This window comes from Stenella coeruleoalba (genome assembly GCF_951394435.1).
Source record: "Stenella coeruleoalba genome assembly, chromosome: 11".
Lineage (NCBI taxonomy): Eukaryota > Metazoa > Chordata > Mammalia > Artiodactyla > Delphinidae > Stenella > Stenella coeruleoalba.
In genome coordinates this window covers 98,332,812-98,354,362 of record NC_137157.1, presented here as the reverse complement: position 1 = coordinate 98,354,362, position 21,551 = coordinate 98,332,812, and the positions used below count along the sequence as shown (strand labels likewise).

General features: G+C 51.9%; 1 protein-coding gene and 1 pseudogene across 2 annotated transcripts in view; both read left to right on the top strand.

Annotated features, from left to right (window-relative positions):
• PRMT8 (protein arginine methyltransferase 8) overlaps nt 1-21,551 on the top strand; it is a gene marked incomplete at its 3' end in the record, with an annotated part of 80,323 nt that overhangs the window by 35,251 nt on the left and 23,521 nt on the right. Inside the window, exons 3-4 of the mRNA XM_079937450.1 lie at nt 6,742-6,897; nt 8,956-9,019. Of these exons, the coding sequence (XP_079793576.1) occupies nt 6,742-6,897; nt 8,956-9,019 (220 nt within the window). The remainder of the gene's footprint in view (nt 1-6,741; nt 6,898-8,955; nt 9,020-21,551) is intronic.
• LOC307193914 (forkhead box protein R1-like) lies at nt 10,310-20,394 on the top strand (annotated as a pseudogene). The gene is made up of 3 exons: nt 10,310-10,445; nt 11,977-11,989; nt 19,707-20,394. The product of its transcript is annotated as a forkhead box protein R1-like (transcript).

Below are 21,551 nucleotides of genomic sequence, written 5' to 3'. Positions count from 1 at the left end.
AGCCTCCGGAGGTCAGGGGCCTGTGCATTCCGGACCAGGACCTCTGTGACAAGAAAGGAGTCCTGGACAGGAGCAGATGTGACAGATGTGTCCTTGTGCACAGAGGGGAGCGGCCCAGCCCCATGGCCTCTGAGATCCTAGCTCTGAATTCTCGGCATCTTGAACGGTCAGCCTTGGGCATGGGGCCTCAGCTGCCAGAAGAATCCGCCCCAGTGGGGCCCTGTTCCCAGCCCCCCAGCCCTGGGCGCTGAGCCCACTCCTGGCCAGCTATCTTCTTTTCACAATCTTACTGCAAGGTTTTTGGAAATAGATTCTTCAGGGCCTCATTTCCCAGCAATTAGTCAATGTGTTGCCATGTGTTCAGTGGGCAGCAGATAAAGTCACCCACAGCTGGGGGTGGGAATTGTTGTCACTGAAGAGTGGCATGCTCCTGGCTGAATGTCTGGAGACGTCTTTGGGCTATTCTCCTTCAGGGGTGATTAAAGCAGGGGTGCAGGAAGGGTGGGGGAGACTGTTTCTTTGAACGAGGTGAGTAGGGGAAGCCCTGCTAAGCCACAACTTCTCCACCGCCCCCAGAACGTGTGCCTTCGGAACGAACTCCTGTGGACTGGAGCCATAAAGAAGGGAAAGGGGGGCCGAAGAAGTGATGAAAGATAATGAATTAAAGGGGGCCCCTTGGGGGGATCCCTTTTAGCAGCAACAGGACCTGCAGAGATACTGGGCCAACCTCATTCCATCAGGAAAGGCAGTGAGAACTTTGAACGACGAGTATGATTGAGAGATTTCTGAACCTTTGTCATTATTCTGCCTCCGTTCCTTACTCACCCTCAACAATTTCTTCACAGAGATGAAAAGGTCACAGTTTTCACAAAGAGCAAGAGCTAGCACTTTTGTAACACTAACTCTACCTATTGAGTCATGACAACAGCCCTATGAAATAGCTTCTCTTTTTACCCCATTCTCCAGATGAAGAGATTGAGAACCGGAATGCTAAATGATGTTCTGGGCTGGCCGGAGAGCTCAAAAACTTTGGAGCTATGATTCGTGTGCAGGAGTTGGGCTCTGTCTTACAGAGCACCAATTTCACACCGTGCCCTGTGCCTGGTTCTAGGGATACCGTCTTGCAGTCTTGTGGTCTCACAGTTCCGAGGCCTTGTCCTTTTGATGTCGAGCAGTCTTGCAGTGTTTGGTTCCAGAGAGCTTCTGGAGGGAGAGGCTGAGCTCACTTTCGAAGTAGTTAAGAGTCAGACATGAACTCAATTTAACCAAACCCTCACCTTATTCAGTTTCTAATATGACCAAAGACATAAGCCTTGGGGCAACACAGGAGGTAGTGCTGGGCTGAAAAGCAAACACAAATGTTTTTAGCCCCTGTGGGGCCCCAGGCCCTGATACAGGAATTAAAGTCCCGCATCCCAACCTACTCAACTCCTAAACCTGCTCAGCCCCTGATTGGATTGAACTGACCAGCCCATGATTCTAGCTGCCTAACAAAAGAAAGGCTATTCCCTCCTGGAAAAAGAACAACAACAAACTAACTTCACTACTATTCATCCTTGGACACCATCTATGGCATAAAATAAAAATGATAAGACCTGTGAAGAAACAAGAGAATTTGGTTCATAGTCAAGGGAAAAATCAGTCAATAGAAACAGATCTATAGACAGCCCAGGTGTTGGAATGATTAAATAAAGATTTGTAAATAACTATAATAAATACGATTTAAAAAAATTTCTAGGAGGAGATGGATATAATAGGTGAAATTGAAGTCCTACAACTGAAAAATGCAATAGCTAAACCAAATATTCGCTGGATGGGATTAATCACAGATAGGACACACAGAAGAAAATATCTATGACCACGAGGACAGGGAAAGAGAAATCATTGAAACTGAAGAATAGAGAGAAAAAAATTGACAAGTGAACAGAGCCTCAGTGACTTTGGGGACAGAATTAAGTGGTAAAACATGTGAGTAATTGGAATTCCAGAGGAGAAGAGAAAGAATGGGACAGAAAAAAATGTTTGAAGAAATACAGAGGATAAATGTCTAAAATTGACAAAACAAACAAACAAGACCCCAGCAACTCTCTGGATTGATTTGCTCAAACAATGAGTCCACATCTGAAACAGCCTCTGCGGTTGTGGTCAGCACTTGATCACGTTTACAATGATCCGTAGCCATTCTCCAAGCTCCATCTCTCTTCTGCACAGGCCAAATCGGCAAATTGGATGTGGATGTGGGTTTCCTGGAATTAGTCCCCTGGATTGATGGGTCTCATGGAGCTAGTGTTCCAATAGTTCAGAGCCAGTGTCCAACTATCCTCAAAAATCTGTTTATTTTCCTTTCTCCAATGCACACATGCTGGTAAATGCCTGCAGGTCATCTTGGGGAAGACTTGGAGAAAGATTAACAGTACACATTTTTGTCAACATAACAGGGTTTCTCCTCATGTGACATGGCCTCCCCTTCCTTTAAGGGCTCCTACATCTATAAATTGGCTCAGGTCTGGGAATCCACGGAGGGGCCATGACTCCCTGTTTCGGTGATTCAAGCCTGACTTCCATTCATGAGACGTATAACTTTTCTGCTTAAACAGATCAAGTAAGAATTTAGTGTGTTTTCCGCTGTTTGTTTCCTAGAGGTACTTTAATGAACTGGCCAGCACCGTAGGTCTTGGTGAGCCCGACTGCCCTGTACTGCTTTGGCTCTCCTCTCCTTTACAGTAGCCATGCCCACCTCATCTTTGGCGATTACACACTACAATTTGGTCCCCGATACCCCAAGATCCTAGCTGGATATTGTTCCCGTGGCAACTAGGAATCTCAGTTCCCAGTGTAATCTCTGATCTATAGAGAAGGGCACACAGAGCTCTTCAAGGCTACTGGACTTCCCTCATACACTTCTTCCTCACAGCTGCGGTGAGAGGTCTGTTCTCTGGCATTGCTGAGCGAGTCTCATGTGACAGATGGATTTTAACATTCCAGTCTCCTGAAGTCTTTGGATGCCTTCCTCTTCAGCAGATCAAGGAAGTTCTGGCGTTTCCACTTCATTTAGTGTAGACTAACTTTTGGTCCATGTTTCAGTCAATCAACCATGCCAACTGTTAGAGGCATTCCAAGACCCTGGAGGTAAAACAGTGAATCCACAATCTGCTTAGTGGACCTATGTCAATAGACTTGGCTCAATCCAACTTTATGTTCCCTCCATCTTGATCCTTCACCCTTACTATACATCCCCACATCTATTCCCTATATTTCAATCTATATGTTAGAAGTATCATGCAGTTCTTTTGGTGTGTATCACACCTCCTCATGGATCACTCTTTGTGCCTTGTTCTTTGGGGTCTGCGTGGAGTCAAATCCAGTTATAGGGTTTTTGGGGATGGGTCCTGAGCAGTATTAACATTACCTGGCTAGCAACGACCTCAAAGGACACCAGTACGACTCTTCAGGAAAAGGAAAATGAACTTTCTTGGGCACGGGTAGAAGGTGTTTCTACTAGCAGAGAATACGGTAATTTAGGGACTTGAGGTCCCAGCTTCATCAGAATCTGCCTGTATGTTCCTATTCCAATTTTCAGGACCCTATTCTTTCCCAACAGATGACTCAACTTTAACAAAAGAGGCCTTGCAAGGATGGGAATTCAATTTGTGTTGTAATTCAGGCAGGATTAGGCTTTGGCTTTGGTTTTCAGAAATCTTGACCCTGCAAGAAAATAAGGTTTTTGTTCCTTTCTTTTATTTTCTTCCTTTTCTTTTCTTTTTTTCCCCAGAAGTCATAGAAGTTTTCAGGTGCTATATGAAGGCCTTGAGCTGGGAATTTAAATCCCTGAGCTCATCATTTTCTTTTTCTAAGTTTTCTAGCACAATTAGCAATGACCAAACCAACAAATCCACCCCATTACATTCCTTACTTTGACTAAAATGTTCTAAGGTGGCAAATACTTGGTCATCCGGAGTCTTGCCTTCTGTAGGAACTTTGACACCAGTGTCTAAGGCTAAAACTTGAGTAACTCTTTTGCCATTTCACCAGTGCCCTCTTCACCAATGGCAATAGACTTCTTAGTGCCTTTAAATCTAATCAGATCAGAAAACCAATTCCAGAAAACTCAGAACCAATTCAGAGAACCCATTCTTAGATTCTGCTCCATAGGAGCTATTCTTGGTATGAAATTTTGTATCGGTCGGGGCTCAACCATGGAAGCATCTGTATAAGTTCAGTTCAGGACTGCAGGGAATTGGCTCAGCAATTGTGTAAGGTTGTTGTCTCCATGTCTGGTGCTGAAGCTTGAAGTAGGTAGGTTGCAGGGTAGGTAACCAGGAAAGGACTATGAATGCAAACTAAGGGGAGATCGGGAGTAGCTACAACTCATAAGCACAAGCTTGGCCCCTATGAGGACGGGCTGAGACACACATCCATTCTATTGCCTTTGACCTTGGTGGGGAGCATATCCTATAGAGGCTGGAGTGTTTCACCTTGGAGCTAAACACACACACACCTGGCTCAGGAGTCAGAGAGGCTGAAGGCAAGGGTAGAGCAATTGTAAGCCCAGCTGCTGCTTCGTGCCAACAAGGTGGACCAACCCATCAGCAGTGACAAACGTGAACTACAAAATGCTTCCTTGGTATCTTCTGAATCTCGTGGGAATCTCCCTCATGAACCACCTTGACTAGAGACATAGTAGAAAGACAATTCTGGGAAATATAGCTCCACCTGGTAAGGTGACTGATGACAAAGCCATCACACACGTGTGCACAGAGCTTCAAAAACATGAAGCAACATCTCCAGAGCTAGAGGGAGAAAAATACATCCCACTGTTGAAGATGTTTGAACACTTCTTTCTTGGTGATTGAGAGAACAGATACACACACAATAAACAGTAAGGATGTAGAAAATCTGAACAACACCATCAAACAACCCAGCGTAGTAGGTATTTATACAACATTGCATCCCCGGAGTACAGAATATACATTTTCTTTTTAAGTGCACATGGGAACATTCACTGAGATAGATCATATGCTGGCCCATAAACACATCTCAGTTAAGTTTCAAAAGACTGAAATCATTAGAGCATGCTTTTTTGGTCATAATGGAATTAATTTAGAAACCAGTAAACAGTAAGTTATCTAGAAAATCTCCAAATATTTGGAAATCAGGCAACAACTGAGAACAGGGTCAGAAATCACAAGAGAAATTAGAAAATATTCTCAACTGAATGATAGTGAAAGCACAGAGCTATGGAGCTGATGTTTGTGTGCCCCTCCCCCCACCCCCTGCACCAAGACTCATGTATTGAAATCCTAACTCCCCATGTGATGGTGTTAGAAGGTGAGGCTTTGGGGAGGTAATTAGGTGATGAGGGTGGAGCCTTTGTGAATGGCGTTAATGCCCTTATAAGAGGCCTTGCTTCCTTGCTCTGCTCTCCATCATGTGAGGATACAAGGAGAAGGCAAACCAGGAAGTAAGTCCTCACCAGACACTGGATCTGCTGGCGCCTTGATCTTGGACTTCCCATTCTCCAGAACTGCCAGACATACACGTTTAAGTCACCCACTCTATGGTAATTTGTTATAGCAACTGAAGTGACTAAGACATACAACATATGAGAATTTGTGGAATGCAGTTAAAGCAATCTTTAGAGGGAAATTTATAGCTTTTTAAAAATATTTATTTATTTTTGGCTGCATTGGGTCTTCGTTGCTACGTGCGGGCTTTCTCTAGTTGCGGCGAGCGGGGGCTACTCTTCATTGCGGTGCACGGGCTTCTCATCGCAGTGGCTTTTCTTGTTGCAGAGCATGGGCTCTAGCACGCGGACTTCAGTAGTTGTGGCGAGTGGGCTCAGCAGTTGTGGCTTGCAGGCTCTAGAGCGTAGGCTCAGTAGTTGTGATGCACGGGCCTAGTTGCTTCGCGGCATGTAGGATCTTCCCGGACCAGGGCTCGAACCTGTGTCCCCTGCACCGGCAGGCGGATTCTTAACCACTGTGCCACCAGGGAAGTCCCCTCCTGTGATGCTCTTAATGACACTCTGAAGTGGACACTGCAGTCCCCTTAAGGGAGGCACAGAGAGGATAAGTAACCTGCCTGAAGCCACACAGGCAGGCAGCATCAGAGCCAGGATGCAGACCCCGGCTGTCGCCTCCCTCTTACCAACCTCTTGCACCTCCTCTCTGGCTGCCAGAACAGGCGCTGCCAGCCCCGGCATTGAGGCTGACGTGGCGTGGGTGCCGCGTGTTTGGGAGCCCCTCGGGTTCACCACCTAGTGAGAGGCCCGTGTACCACAAAAAACAAAACAAAACAAAACAAAAAAAACCAAGCAAATAGAAAAAGTACACACACACACACACACACACACACACACACACAGCCTCCTCTAATAACCTGTTTCACGACAATTCTCTCACGATGGCAGAAAGTTCTGCTTCAGGTCTAACTTAAATCTCTCATGCTGTGTTTGTATTGCTCCTTTCTTTGGGTTTTTGTTAAGTTGGAGCTTTCCCAGGTCTGGACGTGAGTTTCTCCTTTAATGGCACAAGGCGCTCTTTCGCCTTGTAAGGGGCAGAGTTTTAGGACGTCGTGTGTACTGATGTGGGGAGCCCCTGGCACAGCTACTCTTCCGTGGCTCTGCCCCGTGACAGAACTGAGGTCCCTGAGGAATTCGTCGGGACAGCCCTGGGCCCATGACCTGACAGGTGTGCGCCCAGGTGCCCTGAATACATCAGCTCTACCTTTCCTTCCATACAGGAGATGCTGAAGGACGAGGTGCGGACGCTCACCTACCGGAATTCCATGTATCACAACAAGCACGTGTTCAAGGACAAGGTCGTACTGGACGTGGGCAGCGGCACTGGGATCCTCTCCATGTTTGCTGCCAAAGCAGGGGCCAAGAAGGTGTTTGGGGTGAGCATGCCACTCCCTCCACTGGCCTCTGCGGGGACGCTTCCTTGCTGGGGTCACACCCTCCAGACGCAAGTCAGACATAGCTCTCAGGAGGTGGGCAAGCTCCCGGGCTCCCTGTCACCTGGGCATTGCTCCTGGCCTTGTCCCGGAGTAGCTGACATTTGTGGGGGACTTTTGACTTTTCTGAAACCATTTTGGTGTCATCAGTACCTTAGAGTCCTTAGCCCTACTGTGGGCTGTGGTGGCAGGGCAGGGTGGCTACACCTGTGAGCTGTGATTGGAATCTCCACTATTCCACTCCCGAGAAGTGTGATCTGGACAATTCACTTCTCTTCTGGACCTCGGTTTCCCCATCTGTAAAATGGGCATAATTCCAGTCCCTCGCCCACAGGGTGACTGTGAGGAGTGAGTGATTTTTATACGTAAGCCAAGTGCTTAGAAACGCACCTGGCGTAAGTCAAGTGCTCAGTATTTATTAGTATAGTCGGGGCCCTAGGTGGTAACAAGACGGTCTTCTCTCTCTGTTCTTTAAAGGCAAGTTGGTAGATTTAATTCTGCTGTTCTGGCCGCTGTTACCTCTCCAGCTAGAGGTGGTCGTGGTGGACCTTCTGGGAAGGCTCCCACAGTGCAGCTGCACACAGCCTGAGGACGGGGGGCTGGGAGGCTCCGGAGCTGGGAAGAAACTGAAAAAGAAGAGCTCTGAGCTTCCGACTGACATTTGAAAAATGCAGTGGGTCTAGGGCTGGAAAATGGGAATTCATCTTGATCAAAATTCAAGGCACACTGCAGTCAAACAACACGCAGCCCGTGCACAGGACAGCCCAGCGCAGAGGCTGGCGGGGAGCTTTCAGTGGGCTTCGTTAGCTCGGTCATCCCGCAGCCTGTCCTGGGACCCCCCTGGCTCCCGGTTGACTAGAGCCCTCCAAGTCCCCGTGTCCCCCCATCAGTACCTGTCCCTAAGCCCCGGCAGGAACAGCATCCTCCTCCATGCCTGACCCGGAAGGTCCAGGGCCCTGGCTGGAGGGGGTCTCTGGGACCCCTGACCTGTCTCAAGACACCTCTGTTGTAGCCTTGACCGGGAAAGCTATGATGTACTCACCTGAGGTGCGTGTTGAGGGTACGGGTCCAGCCCGGACGCCCAAGGTCAAGTCCTTCACGGTACTGTCCCTCCCCACCGGCCAGCCTTCCTTCCTTCACAGGGCCTCCCCTCCAGGATGGGGGCTTCTGGCCAAGGGACCGACTCCCCTTCCAAGGCTCTCACAGAGCCTCAGGGCAGGACGTACACCCCCTGTAACGCCCCGCCCTCCCTCCCAGCGTGTCTCTGAGGCCCCAGCTCAGCTCCGGAATGGGACGGGAGTCCAGGGCTGAGCCAGGCTAGCCAGGGCTGCCCGTCCTTCTCTTCCAGGTGCGGGGTTCCCTCTGTTTCCAGCAACCTGGCCTCCCCGCCTGGCCCAGGCCTCCTAACCCCAGGCTGGGGCTTGGTCTGTTCGCACAAGGTCCTGCTCTCAGCGCATGGTCAGCGAATTTCTCAAGTACCTTGGCCCTTTGCTTAGGAGATCTGGGGAGCCTGGAAAGACTTCTAGATTCAAAAGAACCAGTTCTTTCAAAGGTGGAGACTGCAGAAGGGATGAGAGTTAACAGGCGTCTGCCCGTGGGGTGGGGAAGGATCTTAAGACGCCCGGAGGCCCTGGACCATGCCGTTTAACCAGGGAGGGCTGGGGGTGGGAGGATGACCTCAGGGAGGCTCACAGCCACTCTGGGGATCTCTGCCTCCCACCTCCTCTCCCGGGAGGGCAGTGACTGTGCCAGGAGAATGAGGCCTGCCAGCCCCTCCCAGATCTCCCAGCTCAGAGACTGGGCCCTCCATGGTGGGGCAAAGGCAGACCAGCGGAAGAGCCCGTGAGTCGGGCGGGCCGCGGGTTAGGTTTTCATCTGCCACGAAGTAGCCGTGCAGCTGTGGGCAGGCCACCTCACCCCTCCAGACCTCTGCCCCTCCGTCTGTTACACTGGCCCTGGACATACGGTGATTCTTTCTCCTTTGCTCTGTGTCCTTTCTAGATTGAATGCTCCAGTATTTCTGACTATTCAGAGAAGATCATTAAGGCCAACCACTTGGACAACAGTAAGACTTACCTCTGCGTGCTTTCCCGTGGATGGAAGGGGGTGAGGGGACTTGTACTTTCTTGTCTGGGTGGCAGAGACTGACATAAGAGCGCTTGGCCTTGGAAACGTGGAGGCCAGCTGAGGCCCTGTTAGCAGGACTGTGCCCACGGGGCTCCGAGGGTCGCATTCCCTGCCAGGTCGGCCAAGGGCGCGTCTGTCCCAGCGCAGCCTCCAGTGAGCCCAGCCTGAGGCTACAGCCTTCATTTCCAAGCCCTCTGCCTGGCCCCCAGCTGTAGGCATCTGTTGAGTTTTGCAAAATGGCAACCATTCCTCCACCTCTTCTCTCTCCACGAACCCTAGCCCCACCTCTCTTGACACCTACCTAGTGGCGTCCCCCCAGACCCCAGGCTCTTCCTTTGGAGAGATGCAGTCCTCTCACGCCACAGCCCCTGCCGCCGATGGGGCTGTCTTGGCGAGTAGGTTGCCCTCGGGGGCGGGACCTTCTTGCAGCTGGAGTCTGAGTATAAAGATATGTGCGTTCCCTTCCCTTCCTCTCCTCACTCCCTTCCCACGTGTTCGTGACATCCCCGGCCCCTCCCTCTGGGACCCATCCTGAACACACTCACCCCCGCAAGCGTCCCCGATCAGAAGAATTTCTGTATCTCCCATCAGTCAGCGGGATGGGATTTAGTCCCCAGGCCCTGTGCTGAGCGGGGCCACGTCACTCATTTCCTAGTTTATAAACTAGGAAGACAAGGTCGGACTTTCTTCCTAAGGATGATGAAGACTTTTTGAAGGATTTTAAGCAGCGGAGGAGCATTCTCTATGGTGAATGGGTTGGGGTAGGCTGTAGGCATCAGTGTGCGCGTAGAAACTACTTCATAGCCCCGGGGCCGGGGTGGGGGGGGCGGCTAGGCCTCTTGTGTGGCCAGGGTGGCAGCCGTCGAGGTGGGAAAAAGTGACCTCTTGGGCGATGCTGGGAAATAGAGGCCAGAGGACCCGCTGACGGACTGCCTGGGGCAAGAGAAGCAAGACGGGAGCAGGGCTGGCTTTTTGCCTTGAGTAAGAGTGGCTGGTGGAATGTTGAGTGATAGGAGGAAGAAATCAAGGGTTTTCCTTAGCATGCGTTGGGTTTGCGATCCCTGGGGAGGTGCAGGTGGACGTGTAGAGTGAGACTCGGAGATGAAGCTGGAGTTCCAGGGAGGGTCAGGCTCTGTGCTTGGGGGTCTTCAGCGTATAGATGTTATTTAAAGCCCCAGAACAAGTTCCCTCAAGGATAATGTAGATACAGGAGAGGAATGGGCCAAAGATGGAGCTCCTGCGCATTTCAACATTTGACGGTCAAGCAGAGGAGAAGAGGCCGCAAGAGGCAGAGAAGACACAGTCAGTGAGGTCAATGGACCTTCGGGAAAGAGGAGTAAAGGAGGAGGATGCCCACGGATCAAGTAAGATAAGAACAGAGACGTGACCGTTGAACGATTGTGACGATGGAGGATATTGGGGTTCTTAACAGGCACAAACTGGATGGAGGGTGGGGATGGAAGTCCAGGTAAAGTTGGTTAAGGAGAGACTGGGAAGGAAGGGCTATAAATAACTCCTTTTGCTGTGATGGGGGAACAGAAAAACGGAACTGTAGCGACAGGGAGAGGTGAGACCAAGGAAGGGAGTTGGTTTTTAAGGATAGGAGATATGGAAACATGTGAACAATCCCGCTGTCCTGTAGATAGACAGAAAAAATTGCAGATTTGGGAAAAAGTAAATTCAGAAGCAAGGACTTTCAGTAGGTAAGAGGGGGTGGGATCCAGAGCACAGGTGGAGGAGTGGGTCTTCTTCTTGGAGAAGGGACAGCTTAGCCACGGTAACAGAGGGGACGTGGGGAGTGTGGGTCCGATGGAGGTGGGCTGCTGGAGGGAAGCCCCGATTTGTTGCTTCCATTTTCTCAAGGAAGAAAGAGGCCGTCGCTGGCGCGGGAGACGGGGAGGGGAGGGTGTGAGGGTTTTGGAGGGAGATGAGAAGTGATGGGACGGTCTTGCAGAGGGAGGGAGGGAGGGCTGGTGCGGGGGAGGGTCAGCACCCGCTGGAGATGGGCGGACACAGACCTGCAGGGGCCCCGACCTCCCTGGTGTGCGGCTGTTCCCAACCACGTCCAGCAGCCCCGGTCGGAGCGGAGGGGAGGGCCAGCTGGATCTGGGCGCCGCTGGGGACACAGTGGAGGGAGGGAGGAGCCAGTGGTTGATCACAGTAATGGACCACGGAGTCTAAGCTGGGGGACGAGGGAACGAGGGAGTGAGGGGCGGTGGTGGGCAAGTGGAGGGGGCCGTGAAGAGTCCAGGCGTCCTTCCAGCCTGGGTAGGGGAAACGTGGCTCACATCCCCTCATCCCGCCCTCCGGGTTGGTGTCCAATCTCGCTTGTTTGGGGGAGCAAGGTGTCTCTGCACACTCGTTGGGAAAGTCCTTGACCCGGGCAGAAGGGACAGAGAGGGTTCCTCTCGACTTGCCTACGAACGATGGAGAAAGAAAACCGGCCAATTCTTTCTCTACAAGGGAGACGGAGCCTGGCGTCCTCGTGTTTTCATCTGACCTCCCTCCCCCAACTCTGAGAAATACGGCAAGTGTTTCTCCCCACTTGAGAGGTGTGGAGACTGAGGTTAGGAGATGTGGGGCAGAGCCTCTGCTCTCGGCTGCCGTTCCTGTGCTCTTTCCCAAAGTGTGTTTAGTTTGACGAGGAAGCACCGGGAGCGCCTGCCGATCCTGAAAGGGAAAGTCCAAGCCTCTTAGGACGGGAGGGTGTGTGCAAGTACCTGTGGGACCAGATTCCTCTCCGAATTACTGAGTCTCAACCCTGGGGGCCCCCAGGAGCCTCCAAAGAATATTTGGACCCTCCCCTGCCTCTGCCCTTGTTTCACTGCACAGTGATTCCTGCCCTCGGGGGTCTGTCTAACCCCCTTGCCCTGTATCTGTCTCTCTCGCTTCCAGCTTTTGGGGTCTGGTGGGCCAGCCTCCCTGGCTCACCGCGGTCCTCTGCAGAGGGTGATGGCCCTGCCACCACAGCAGAGTGGGGACGGGCGCCCAAATGGGAGGAATCCCTGGCCTTCGGGAGGGGAGGGGCAGCATCCTCAGAGGCCCCTCTGGCTCACAGCTCGAGGTCCCTCCTGCCCTCCCCTGCCTCCAACTCTTGTAATGTTTTTATTCCCCTTCCTTTTTCTCTTTCCTCCTTTTCCTCTTATTTCTTTAAACCTTCGGAATATCCCAGCTTACAGAAAAGGGGCAAATACAGCTGTTTTTTCCTCTGAGCCTTGGAGCAGGCTGTTGACACGATGCCCTGTCACCCCTAAGCGTGTTAGTGCGTGTTTCCTACAAACAAGGGCACTTCCTACGTAGCCACGCGCAACCATCCCAATCGGGAGGCCAGCTTCCACCACCGTCATGGTCTTGTGCTCAGGCTCCATCTGAGGTGGGCTTTTGACGCAATAGCATCCTTCTCGGCAAGAGGACTCGGCTCTGACCCGCCCACTGCACTTTGTTGTCCTGTCCTGGTTTCCTTCAAGCTGGAACTGTCAGACTCCCATTAACCTTCGTGGCCTTGATGCTTGACAACCACAGGCCAGTGTTCTGTGGGATGTCACTCAGTTTGGAGACGTGGGACACCTCCTCACGGCTGGATTCAGGTCACCCGTCCTGGAGGGATGCCTCGGATGGGATGCTGCGTCCTCACGACATCCTGGGTGGCGTCCCCGCGGTGTAGATGTGTCCTGTTGCGACAGCATCTGCCCGGATCCCTGGCCTGGGTTATGTCCGCCAGCCGTCTCCCCGTTCATTAGTGATTAGTAAGGTTTTCTGGGAGAGGTACTTTGAACCGTGGAAATACGTCCTTCCTCCCCGTTAATTGCCTGTCTTATTCAATCGGTCATCACTGTTGGTGTCCGTACTTCATCTGATGCTCAAATTCTCCCTGACTTGGTTCCTGGGAGCAACCTGGAGCTGCCTCTATGTCCTGTCCACGTAACCCCTTCACTTCGCGTGAGCTTCCTTATCTTGTGGGACAACTGTTCCAGGCCCATCTCGTACTTTCCACGTCTCTGTTCTAGAATCAGCCATTTCTCTGCGGAGTCTTGAATCCCCTCAGTGGACGACGGCTTTTAGAAATGAGGACACGGGGCTAGGTGTGTGCATTGATTTTAGGGTGTCGAGGCTCCCAGACTGTCTCTGTGGGAAGAACTTGCGTGTGTGCTCACACATGCTCACGTCTGTGGTGTCACGTACGTGGACACGCATTGATGTAATGCATGTTTCCGCATCTATGCACGTTGTCCAGGACGCCTTCATGTGAGACCCCTGCTTCTAATTCAGCACCTCGGGGTTTCCTCTCATCTTTCCCCCTTTTCCATGTGATTCCGTCCTCTGACAGTGAAGCCCTGGCTGTCATCCTTCTTAATGTGTTTACATACTGGGTCAGCCCCCGTGTGTAAACAGTCGCCCACTGTCACCACCTCCTGCCCACGCACCTGCCACCCTGTGCTGGGCTCCGACCCCCATGCTGGGCAGCCCCCCCGTATGACCACCTCGTCTCTGGGCTCAGGCTCCGGTGGGTGCAGCCAGGCGGCCTCTGCGCACAGCCCCCCCCGCCCCCCGCCAGCCAGGTCCCTCCGAGGGGCCTCAGATACCCCCTGGCCTGTCGTGTGCTAGTGGCGTCTGGTTTGCTCAGCCCGCCTCATGGCCCCGGAGGGAACCATTCCCTGCTCTGTAGTTTGATGGCTCACACTTGATCCTGTGCCCAGGAGGTGACGGCCCAGGAGGGACACAGTGTTGTCCCAGGTGAATAGCCACCCCCGTGCCCCGTGCCTGTCCTACTCCTCACACGGTCCTGGGGGCCTTTTCAAGGCAAAGCCGCCTCTATTTCTTCTTCCCCGGGGGTAGCAACAGGTGGGTGGAGCTGGCGAGGCCCCCGGGGCGCTGTCCTCGGCCCTAGCTCGCTCTGCCTTGGCACGTGTACTAGAAAGAGGACAGCTTGGCTTCCATGGAAATGCTTTTGAAACACTGCAACAGCCAATTGTGTGGGTCTCGGGAGCGTAGGTGTAGAGACATAAATAACAACCCAGGACATAAAATACCTGCTACCCAGAAGCAATCAATCTCCCTCCCTCTCCACCTCCGTCCGGCTCCCGGGATGGGTTTGTTCCCAGCAGACGCACACCTCCACGCAGCCACCTGCGGACGTGCAGCCTTCACGTGGCTCCTGCCACCGAGAGGCCCGCACACGTGCCCAGACTATCCTCTTGCACTTCAGCACCGACAGCTCCCGTTTCCTCTGTTTCCCTGCCCAGGAGACCAGTGGGCTGCCGGGATGCTTAGGATGCGGATTCGTTTGTGAAAAGTGACAGAGGAGCTCAGGGACAGACACGTCTCTCCTTCTGCCCTGGAGCGTCAATGCCATGGACGGAGAGGCCTGAGAGGAGCACGATGCGCAGAGAGGCCGCAGGAAGGGCTCCGTCATGGCTCCCCAGGAGGAGGCACCTCCATGCACAGCTTGCAGGGCTCCTGGGGAATAGGTGTCACACACGTGAGGCGCCGCGTACCACAGCATGAACTGTAGGCCCTTCTTACATAAAGGAAGGACCTTTATGTAGGAAGGACCTACAGTTCTGCACTTGGCTCATTCCTGGCCACTCTCCCCGAGCCTCTTATAGACGATGCTTGAATTCTCCGTTCCTGTGACGTCCCTCCGTGCTTGCAGCCGTCCAGTCCTGGGATGACTCCCCTGATGGGGACCCCACTACAGCCGCCTGGGGCTGTGACTGTTCGAAGCACTTCCTTCCACTGAGGTGGAACCTGCCTTCCTGCAGCCTGACCCATGCTCTGTGTCGTCGCCTGGGGACCGCAGAGAATGAGGGGGACGCCCCTTCACCTGGCAGCCCTTCTCCCACAGACACAGGCGGCACACCCCCGCTTCCCTCACACTTTGCTCTGGTCTCAGCCCCCTTCTCCTCTGCCATGCTTCAGTGTCCCTCTCACCCCGCCCAAGGACCCAGCCAGGCGGCTGGAGGGGCCCAGATGCCTCCCTGCTAACACCTCCAGCCTGCTTAGCAGCTGCGGGGAACGCCGTGCCACACTGGCGCTGAGCGGGCATCAGCCACGATCTGCAATCTACCCTCCCGTGGCTGCCGAGCAGCGGCTCCTAACCTGCGTCCGGTCCGTGGACGTTTTGCATCCAGACTGAGAATCACACTTTACGTTCACATCCAACCTCACGTTGTTAGATTTGGTCCTTCCTTACAAGCTACTTGGAGTCCCCAGAGCCTTACTCTTTGGGGGTCACCGTTCTCTGCGTGGTGTCATCTACACGCTGATAGGAGCCCTGGGGGAGCGGGGCAGCTCCCCTGGGCTGGTCTGGTTCAGCTCTGAATCAGCACCTTTGAATACAGTCGGGGAGCAGCTGTGAACCCTCACAATCACTGGTCAGCTTCCCCGCCACAAGGCCGCGGAGGGGCTGCCTTGTCAGACCCCTGTGGAAGGCTGGCGCGGTGATTAAGAGCTCTGGCCGGTTCACACTCAGCTCCGGCAGATCAGCTCGTGATCTTGGATACCTGACCTCCTGGGCCTCCGTTTCCGGCTCTGTGAAATGGGAATAACAGCGGTACGGACCACAGAGGGTCCCTGTGAGCCGTACATAATTACCGTATGTAAAACCAGGGCGTGCTGGGGCCCGTAGTTAAATTTTCAGTGAATTTGCGGAACGGATGTGGGCATTTTGGTGGCTTGAAATTGGCCACAGTGGGAGTATTTACACGGAGAAATCAGCAGATGCTACAAATCAGGGCTTCTTTCCTGGAGAGCCCAATGGTTAAGTGTCTCTCAGCACAGCCCTTTGTAAAACACAACAGTGTACGATGTGCAGTTCGCAGCTAATAAATGTTAGCTATTGTTATGATTATTTCATTCATTAACTTGACTAATAGCCCTGTCCAAAGAAGGCAAGAGATTAATCAGATATAAGTGTTTTTAATGAACCTGGACTAGTGGCTCCTGGCAATGGCTGCCTTCCTAACCGATCAGAAGCGGCCCATGAATAATCTCAGGACTGGGTTTTGTGCACCACTCCAGGGGAGGGGGCAGCTGTCAGCCACCCTCTGGGCCCTGCTCCAGGTGCTGTGGAGTTGGCAGGGAACGGAGCTGTCTCAGGGAGGGGACAGACAGAAAGCAAGTGGACACACAGCATCACAATAGAATTACAAACAGTGATGGTGCTTTGGAAGGACAGGATGGAGTAGCTGAGAAAACTGGGGGTCTGCTTTGGATGGGGTGGTCGCCCAGGCATGCCGGACCCGACTCACACCGCCCGGCGAGAGGTTCTCTCCCGGCCCTGCTTTCGGTGCTATCATGGGTGAGCCGGAATTGGGTGCGGTGGGAGCGTGTACACTGCTGACAGCAGTGGGGAATCGGGTCGTGATTCTGTCCGCTCGCAGATGCAGGACGGGGGTCTCAGGGAGGTTGGTGACGTGTACCAGGCTGCACGACAGGCCAAGATTTGGGCTCCCCTTTTGACGTCCCAAACTCTGCTCCTCTTATCAGACAAATGGAACAATAAAACCAACCACACACGTTCCCGTGAAGATGATCGAGGTAACATAGGTGACATCACTCTGCCAGCTGCTAGTCAAACGCTACTGGTGTTTTATTCTCAGAATTAGGACTAGTTTGAAGATCTTTTGTCTCTGAACTCCGTGCCCTCTTTTGAAAATTGCTTATTCATCCATCTGTTCACTCGGTAAGGATTTCAGTGAGCTGTCAAGGGCTCTGCTCCATCCTGGAACTAGGAAGCTGAAATAGATAACGGAGAGGAGGGGATCAGAGGCTGGAGGTGGGTCAGGCCCTCAGGAGGGGTGTGCAGCCGGTTCTGTGTCGCCCAGATAGGCGTGTGGGTCACGTGGCTTTGGGGCCACGGGGGCGGGGGGGGTGGCATCGGGGCGGCTCCACGGCCCAGTAACCTGCTCTCCGTCTTAACGCTCACGACTCTCACGCCCACTCTTCTGTGGCACAGGGTCTGCTCTGCGAGCCGGGGAGGGGCCTGAATGGGGACACCATGAACTTTGGGCTCTGTGGGGTCAGCTGACTCTGGTGGACACAGTAGGGGCCCAAAGGAGATGGGTCTGGGCTGATTTTTTTTTTTTAAAGTCAAACAAGGGACCAGGAATCAGAATGACTACATTTCTGTAATAATCACTCAAGACAAAAAGAAAAAAGATCCCACTGAAAACAACCCCCCAAAATATCTGGGTGTCTAATTTGAGAACTTGAAGTTACAGGGGAAAAATCTCCCAGGTTAGAGTTCTTGGGTCCCCATCGTACACGTACGTATGACAAATCCTTCTAAAACCTATCAGCCAGGGTCCTGTCACAGCTGGTTGAACAAAATTTCATCATCCTTATGGAATAGAAGCACAGCTCCAGAGGACGACCTCAGTGCCATCCTGAGAACTGACACAGTCTTAATGATGAGGGATCCAGATTGGGAGTGGGCTTCTGCAGCCGGTAGCTAATCAGAGCCTAAATATCGGAGGCCGAGATCCCCCTTGAAAAGGTTGCCATGGAGACGAGATGCCCGGGGCTGCATGTGCCCACACAGGCCTTGGAGACAACCCAGTGCCCTCACTGGGTTGCCATCAACCCCACCACAAGAGGCAGCATTTTGCAGATTGGACACTTACATCGGGGAGTTTCAGTGGTTGCTAGTGGCGACTCTGGAAAGCAGGAAGAATGTCCCTGATGATTCAGGGGGGCGATTGTATTTGGGTCCATAGAGAAAATGTAACCTCTTTTTCAAAAATCAGGATTGAGGAACTGCTGCAATTTAGAGTCAGACTGGACGTGAAGGCACTGCTCCTTCATTGATGTCAGCCGTCTCCATGGGCAAACTTACAGAATGCCTTACACATGCTCAATACATATTTGAAGACTCAAAACATGTTGGAGCTGCAAAGTATCTGAGGGATTTCTAGGTTCAATCTCTCTCCTGTTTTACCCCGATAAGGAAATTGAGGAAAAGAGGGGAGGAGCTATTTGATGGCGGTTACTTGTCAGATGGAACGAGAATATAAGTCGTCTGCCTCCAGGACCCAAGCGTAAGGTTGTGAAGGTTGGGCACTGCACAAAAGCACCTGGACAAGGGGATGAAAGGGGTCTGGAATCCAGGCCGCAGCTGGACTGAAGTGAGGTGTGCATTTTTCCTTTCACAAAGGGCCCATCTACTCAACAAGCCAAGTTGAGGGGGGGTCATGCCTGTTCCCAGAAATATTTGGATGCAGAAGGGTGATAAGAGGACAGAGGTCCAGGCTGTTCAGCATTGTAGGGGGTTAATTGATTCCTTCTGCATTTGGTAGGCAGAAACTGTGATTTTTGCTGTTCTGTGATCCACTGCACCTATGATATATCTTCTATCTATCTATCTATCTATATATCATCTGTATCTATCGATTGTCTATATCTATCGTCTATCTATCTATCATCTATATCTATCTATCATCTATATCTATCGTCTCTATCTATCATCTATATCTATCTATTGTCTATATCTATGTATCTATCATCTATAGCTATCTATCTATCGTCTATATCTATTGTCTATATCTATCTATCATCTATATCTATCATCTATATCGTCTATATCTATCTATCTATCACCTATATCTATCTATCATCTATATCTATCATCTGTATCTATCGTCTATATCTATCTATCGTCTATATCTATTGTCTATATCTATCTATCTATCATCTATATCTATCTATCATCTATATCTATCATCTATATCTATCTATCATCTATAGCTATCTATCATCTATATCTATCTATCATCTATATCTATCTATCGTCTATATCTATCATCTATATCTATCTATCATCTCTATCTATCATCTGTATCTATCGTCTATATCTGTCTATCGTCTATATCTATCTATCATCTATATCTATCATCTGTATCTCTCGTCTGTATCTGTCTATCGTCTATATCTATCTATCTATCTACCTACCTATCATCTGTTGCATCCATATAGATCAGGATAACAGCTAGTGGATAGGAGTGCTAGGGCAGAGATCAGGAAGAGCATACACTCTCACTGGGGGGCACCCGAGGAGTATTCTGTACATTCCTGTCTGTTGGACTGGGTTAGAAGTTCTTGTCCACATCTGCTTCCCATGGTCCTATGGAGTCCTGTCTATGGAATCATGGTTGAGCCTTGTCCTAGGCACCCAGAGTGGAGGCCATGGGGCACCAGAGGCAGGAGAAAACATCTTCCTGTGCCTCAGGGAGGTCGTGATTAATGCAGGAGGAGGGACCGACCCATAGCCCCACAGTCACGTGCAGACATTACGGAAGAGCCTTCAAGAGATGTGCAAAGAGAAAGAAAACACTTTCAAATGTTTACAAAAATAAGACAAATCAGGCTTTGCATGCAAATGATTAGGCAGGTGGATCCAGCATATATCTGCCAGGTCTTTTTCGGAATAAACTAAATTAGGTACTCTGTTTGCATTTTCAAAACTCCCATGCTTTGTCCCCTTGTGAATGTTCCTTCTGCATCCTGGGTCCTGCTCTAGCTTGAGTTCCCGCCCTTGGGTCTCAGCCCCCGAGGAGCAGAGCTTTGACAGCCCCCTCCCCTTCCGAGCCTTTTGGTGAAGACTAGCCCTTCCTACCCTTCCTTCCCAGGGGCAGGGCTTCTGCGCAGGAAGCAGGAGGACCACGCAAGCCGGGGAGTGATCAGGGCCAACGTGCCCTCAGCCACCCCCAAAAGAAGAAGACTGCCAAATGCCCAGAGGCCACAGTGCTGGAGTCGCCCTCACTCTCTGGAGACCAGTGTCCCCCTCGGAAGCACTTTGCCTCTTCCCCTGGCAGCTGGGAGCTCACAGAGGAGGAGAAGGCTGAGGGCCAGGATGCCAGCTCCGCTGGGGCTCTCCCGTCCCCTCACAAAAGGGCCCCCCTCCAGCGTCGGAGGCTTCGGCAAGCCAACAGCCAGGAGGGGGGGCTCTGGTCCCGGCCCCTCTCAATTACTTCCACCTAACTGCACTGGCATTAAGAAACGGTTCCCCCTGTGGCCCCAACGTGCAACAGATCTACAGTTTCACTCGACAACATTTCGCCTTTTTCCGGACGGCTCCTGAAGGCTGGAAGAATACCGTGCGTCACGATCTCTGTTTCCGAGACGGCTTTGAGAAAGTGCCGGTCAGCACGCAGGGTGGGACCAGCACACGGCCCCCGGTCCTGCCTCTGGAAGCTGACCGACGAGGGACACCGCCGCTTTGCAGAGGAGGCCCGCGCCTTGGACTCCACTCGGCTGGAAAGTATCCAACAGTGCATGAGCCAGCCAGATGTGATGCGCTCCCTCTTCGACCTTTAGTTCCACAAATCAACCATCAGCCCACGCCTTATTAAAGTTATCTTCAGGGAAAAAAAAAAAGAACCCCACTTTGTGCCGGAAGTGCCTGACACCTACTCCTTTCAGAGGGGCCTTATCTGATTAAGCTTTGATTAAACACCACGCCCTGGAGAGCAAATCATCATTAGACACTGCTGATGGGCACCCCGGCACCATCCACTGTGAGGGCGGGGAGTAAAGCCGGTGACCTGAGTGCCCTTTGCATCTAAGAGTCTGTCATCCGCATTCATTTTCAGGAAACTCAGATTCAGGACAGAGGTGGTGTTTTGTTTTCTTTTGTTTTTTACTCCTGAGTACAGGCCATTGTTTAGTTTTCCCAGAAAAGCTCAGGCATTGGGTGTTTTTTTCAGAGGATGGCGCAGACAGAGTTTCCTTCTAGAGGAAAGGTTCTGATGGGACCAGCCAACCCATACATCACCCTGTCAATTGCACAGCCAGTGGCATCTAAGATAGCTTGTGCTCTGATCTTTACAGCAGTGAATGCAAAACGAGATTCCCAAACTCTGTGTATGTCTACGTCAAATGATCAAAAACTCAACTGAGAAGTTCCTCCTGCCGTAGAGGGAGGGGTCTTGGAAGGGACTCAGGAGCAGAGGCCATTTAGAGAAGGGCCTTTGTCCCGATCTTACCCCCGTCACCTCTCCATCGGCCAGTGCCAGATAATACTTGCCTTCTCTAGAGCCCCAACTGCGAGCCCGCACCTCACCTGTGACATTTCATTACATCAGTACAACCTCCCACTATGTAGATGTCACTTCCCCCGGTTGTTCTCTGGGGAACTGGAGTTCGGTTGGGTCAAGTGACTTGCAGAAAGTCATACAGCTAGTGATGAGAAGATCCAGCACTTAAACCCAGCTTTCCTGAGTGTGGAGCCCATGCTCTTGTCAAAACACCAAATTTCCTTCCTCTCCAGCTCTAGATGGGCACCCCCTGGGGCTAAGCCCGGGCTGTGAACAGATACAAGGGTAGGAGAGGCAGCCTCTCTTCCTGCTGTGGGTTTGAATCATCACGGTAGCCTGACATGGGGTGGGGACTCCGAGAAGTGTGAGAGTCGCTGCTTATCAGACCCGGGCTCTGTTTGCACGGTCATCCTTTAACCCCTCTAAGCCTCAGTTTCC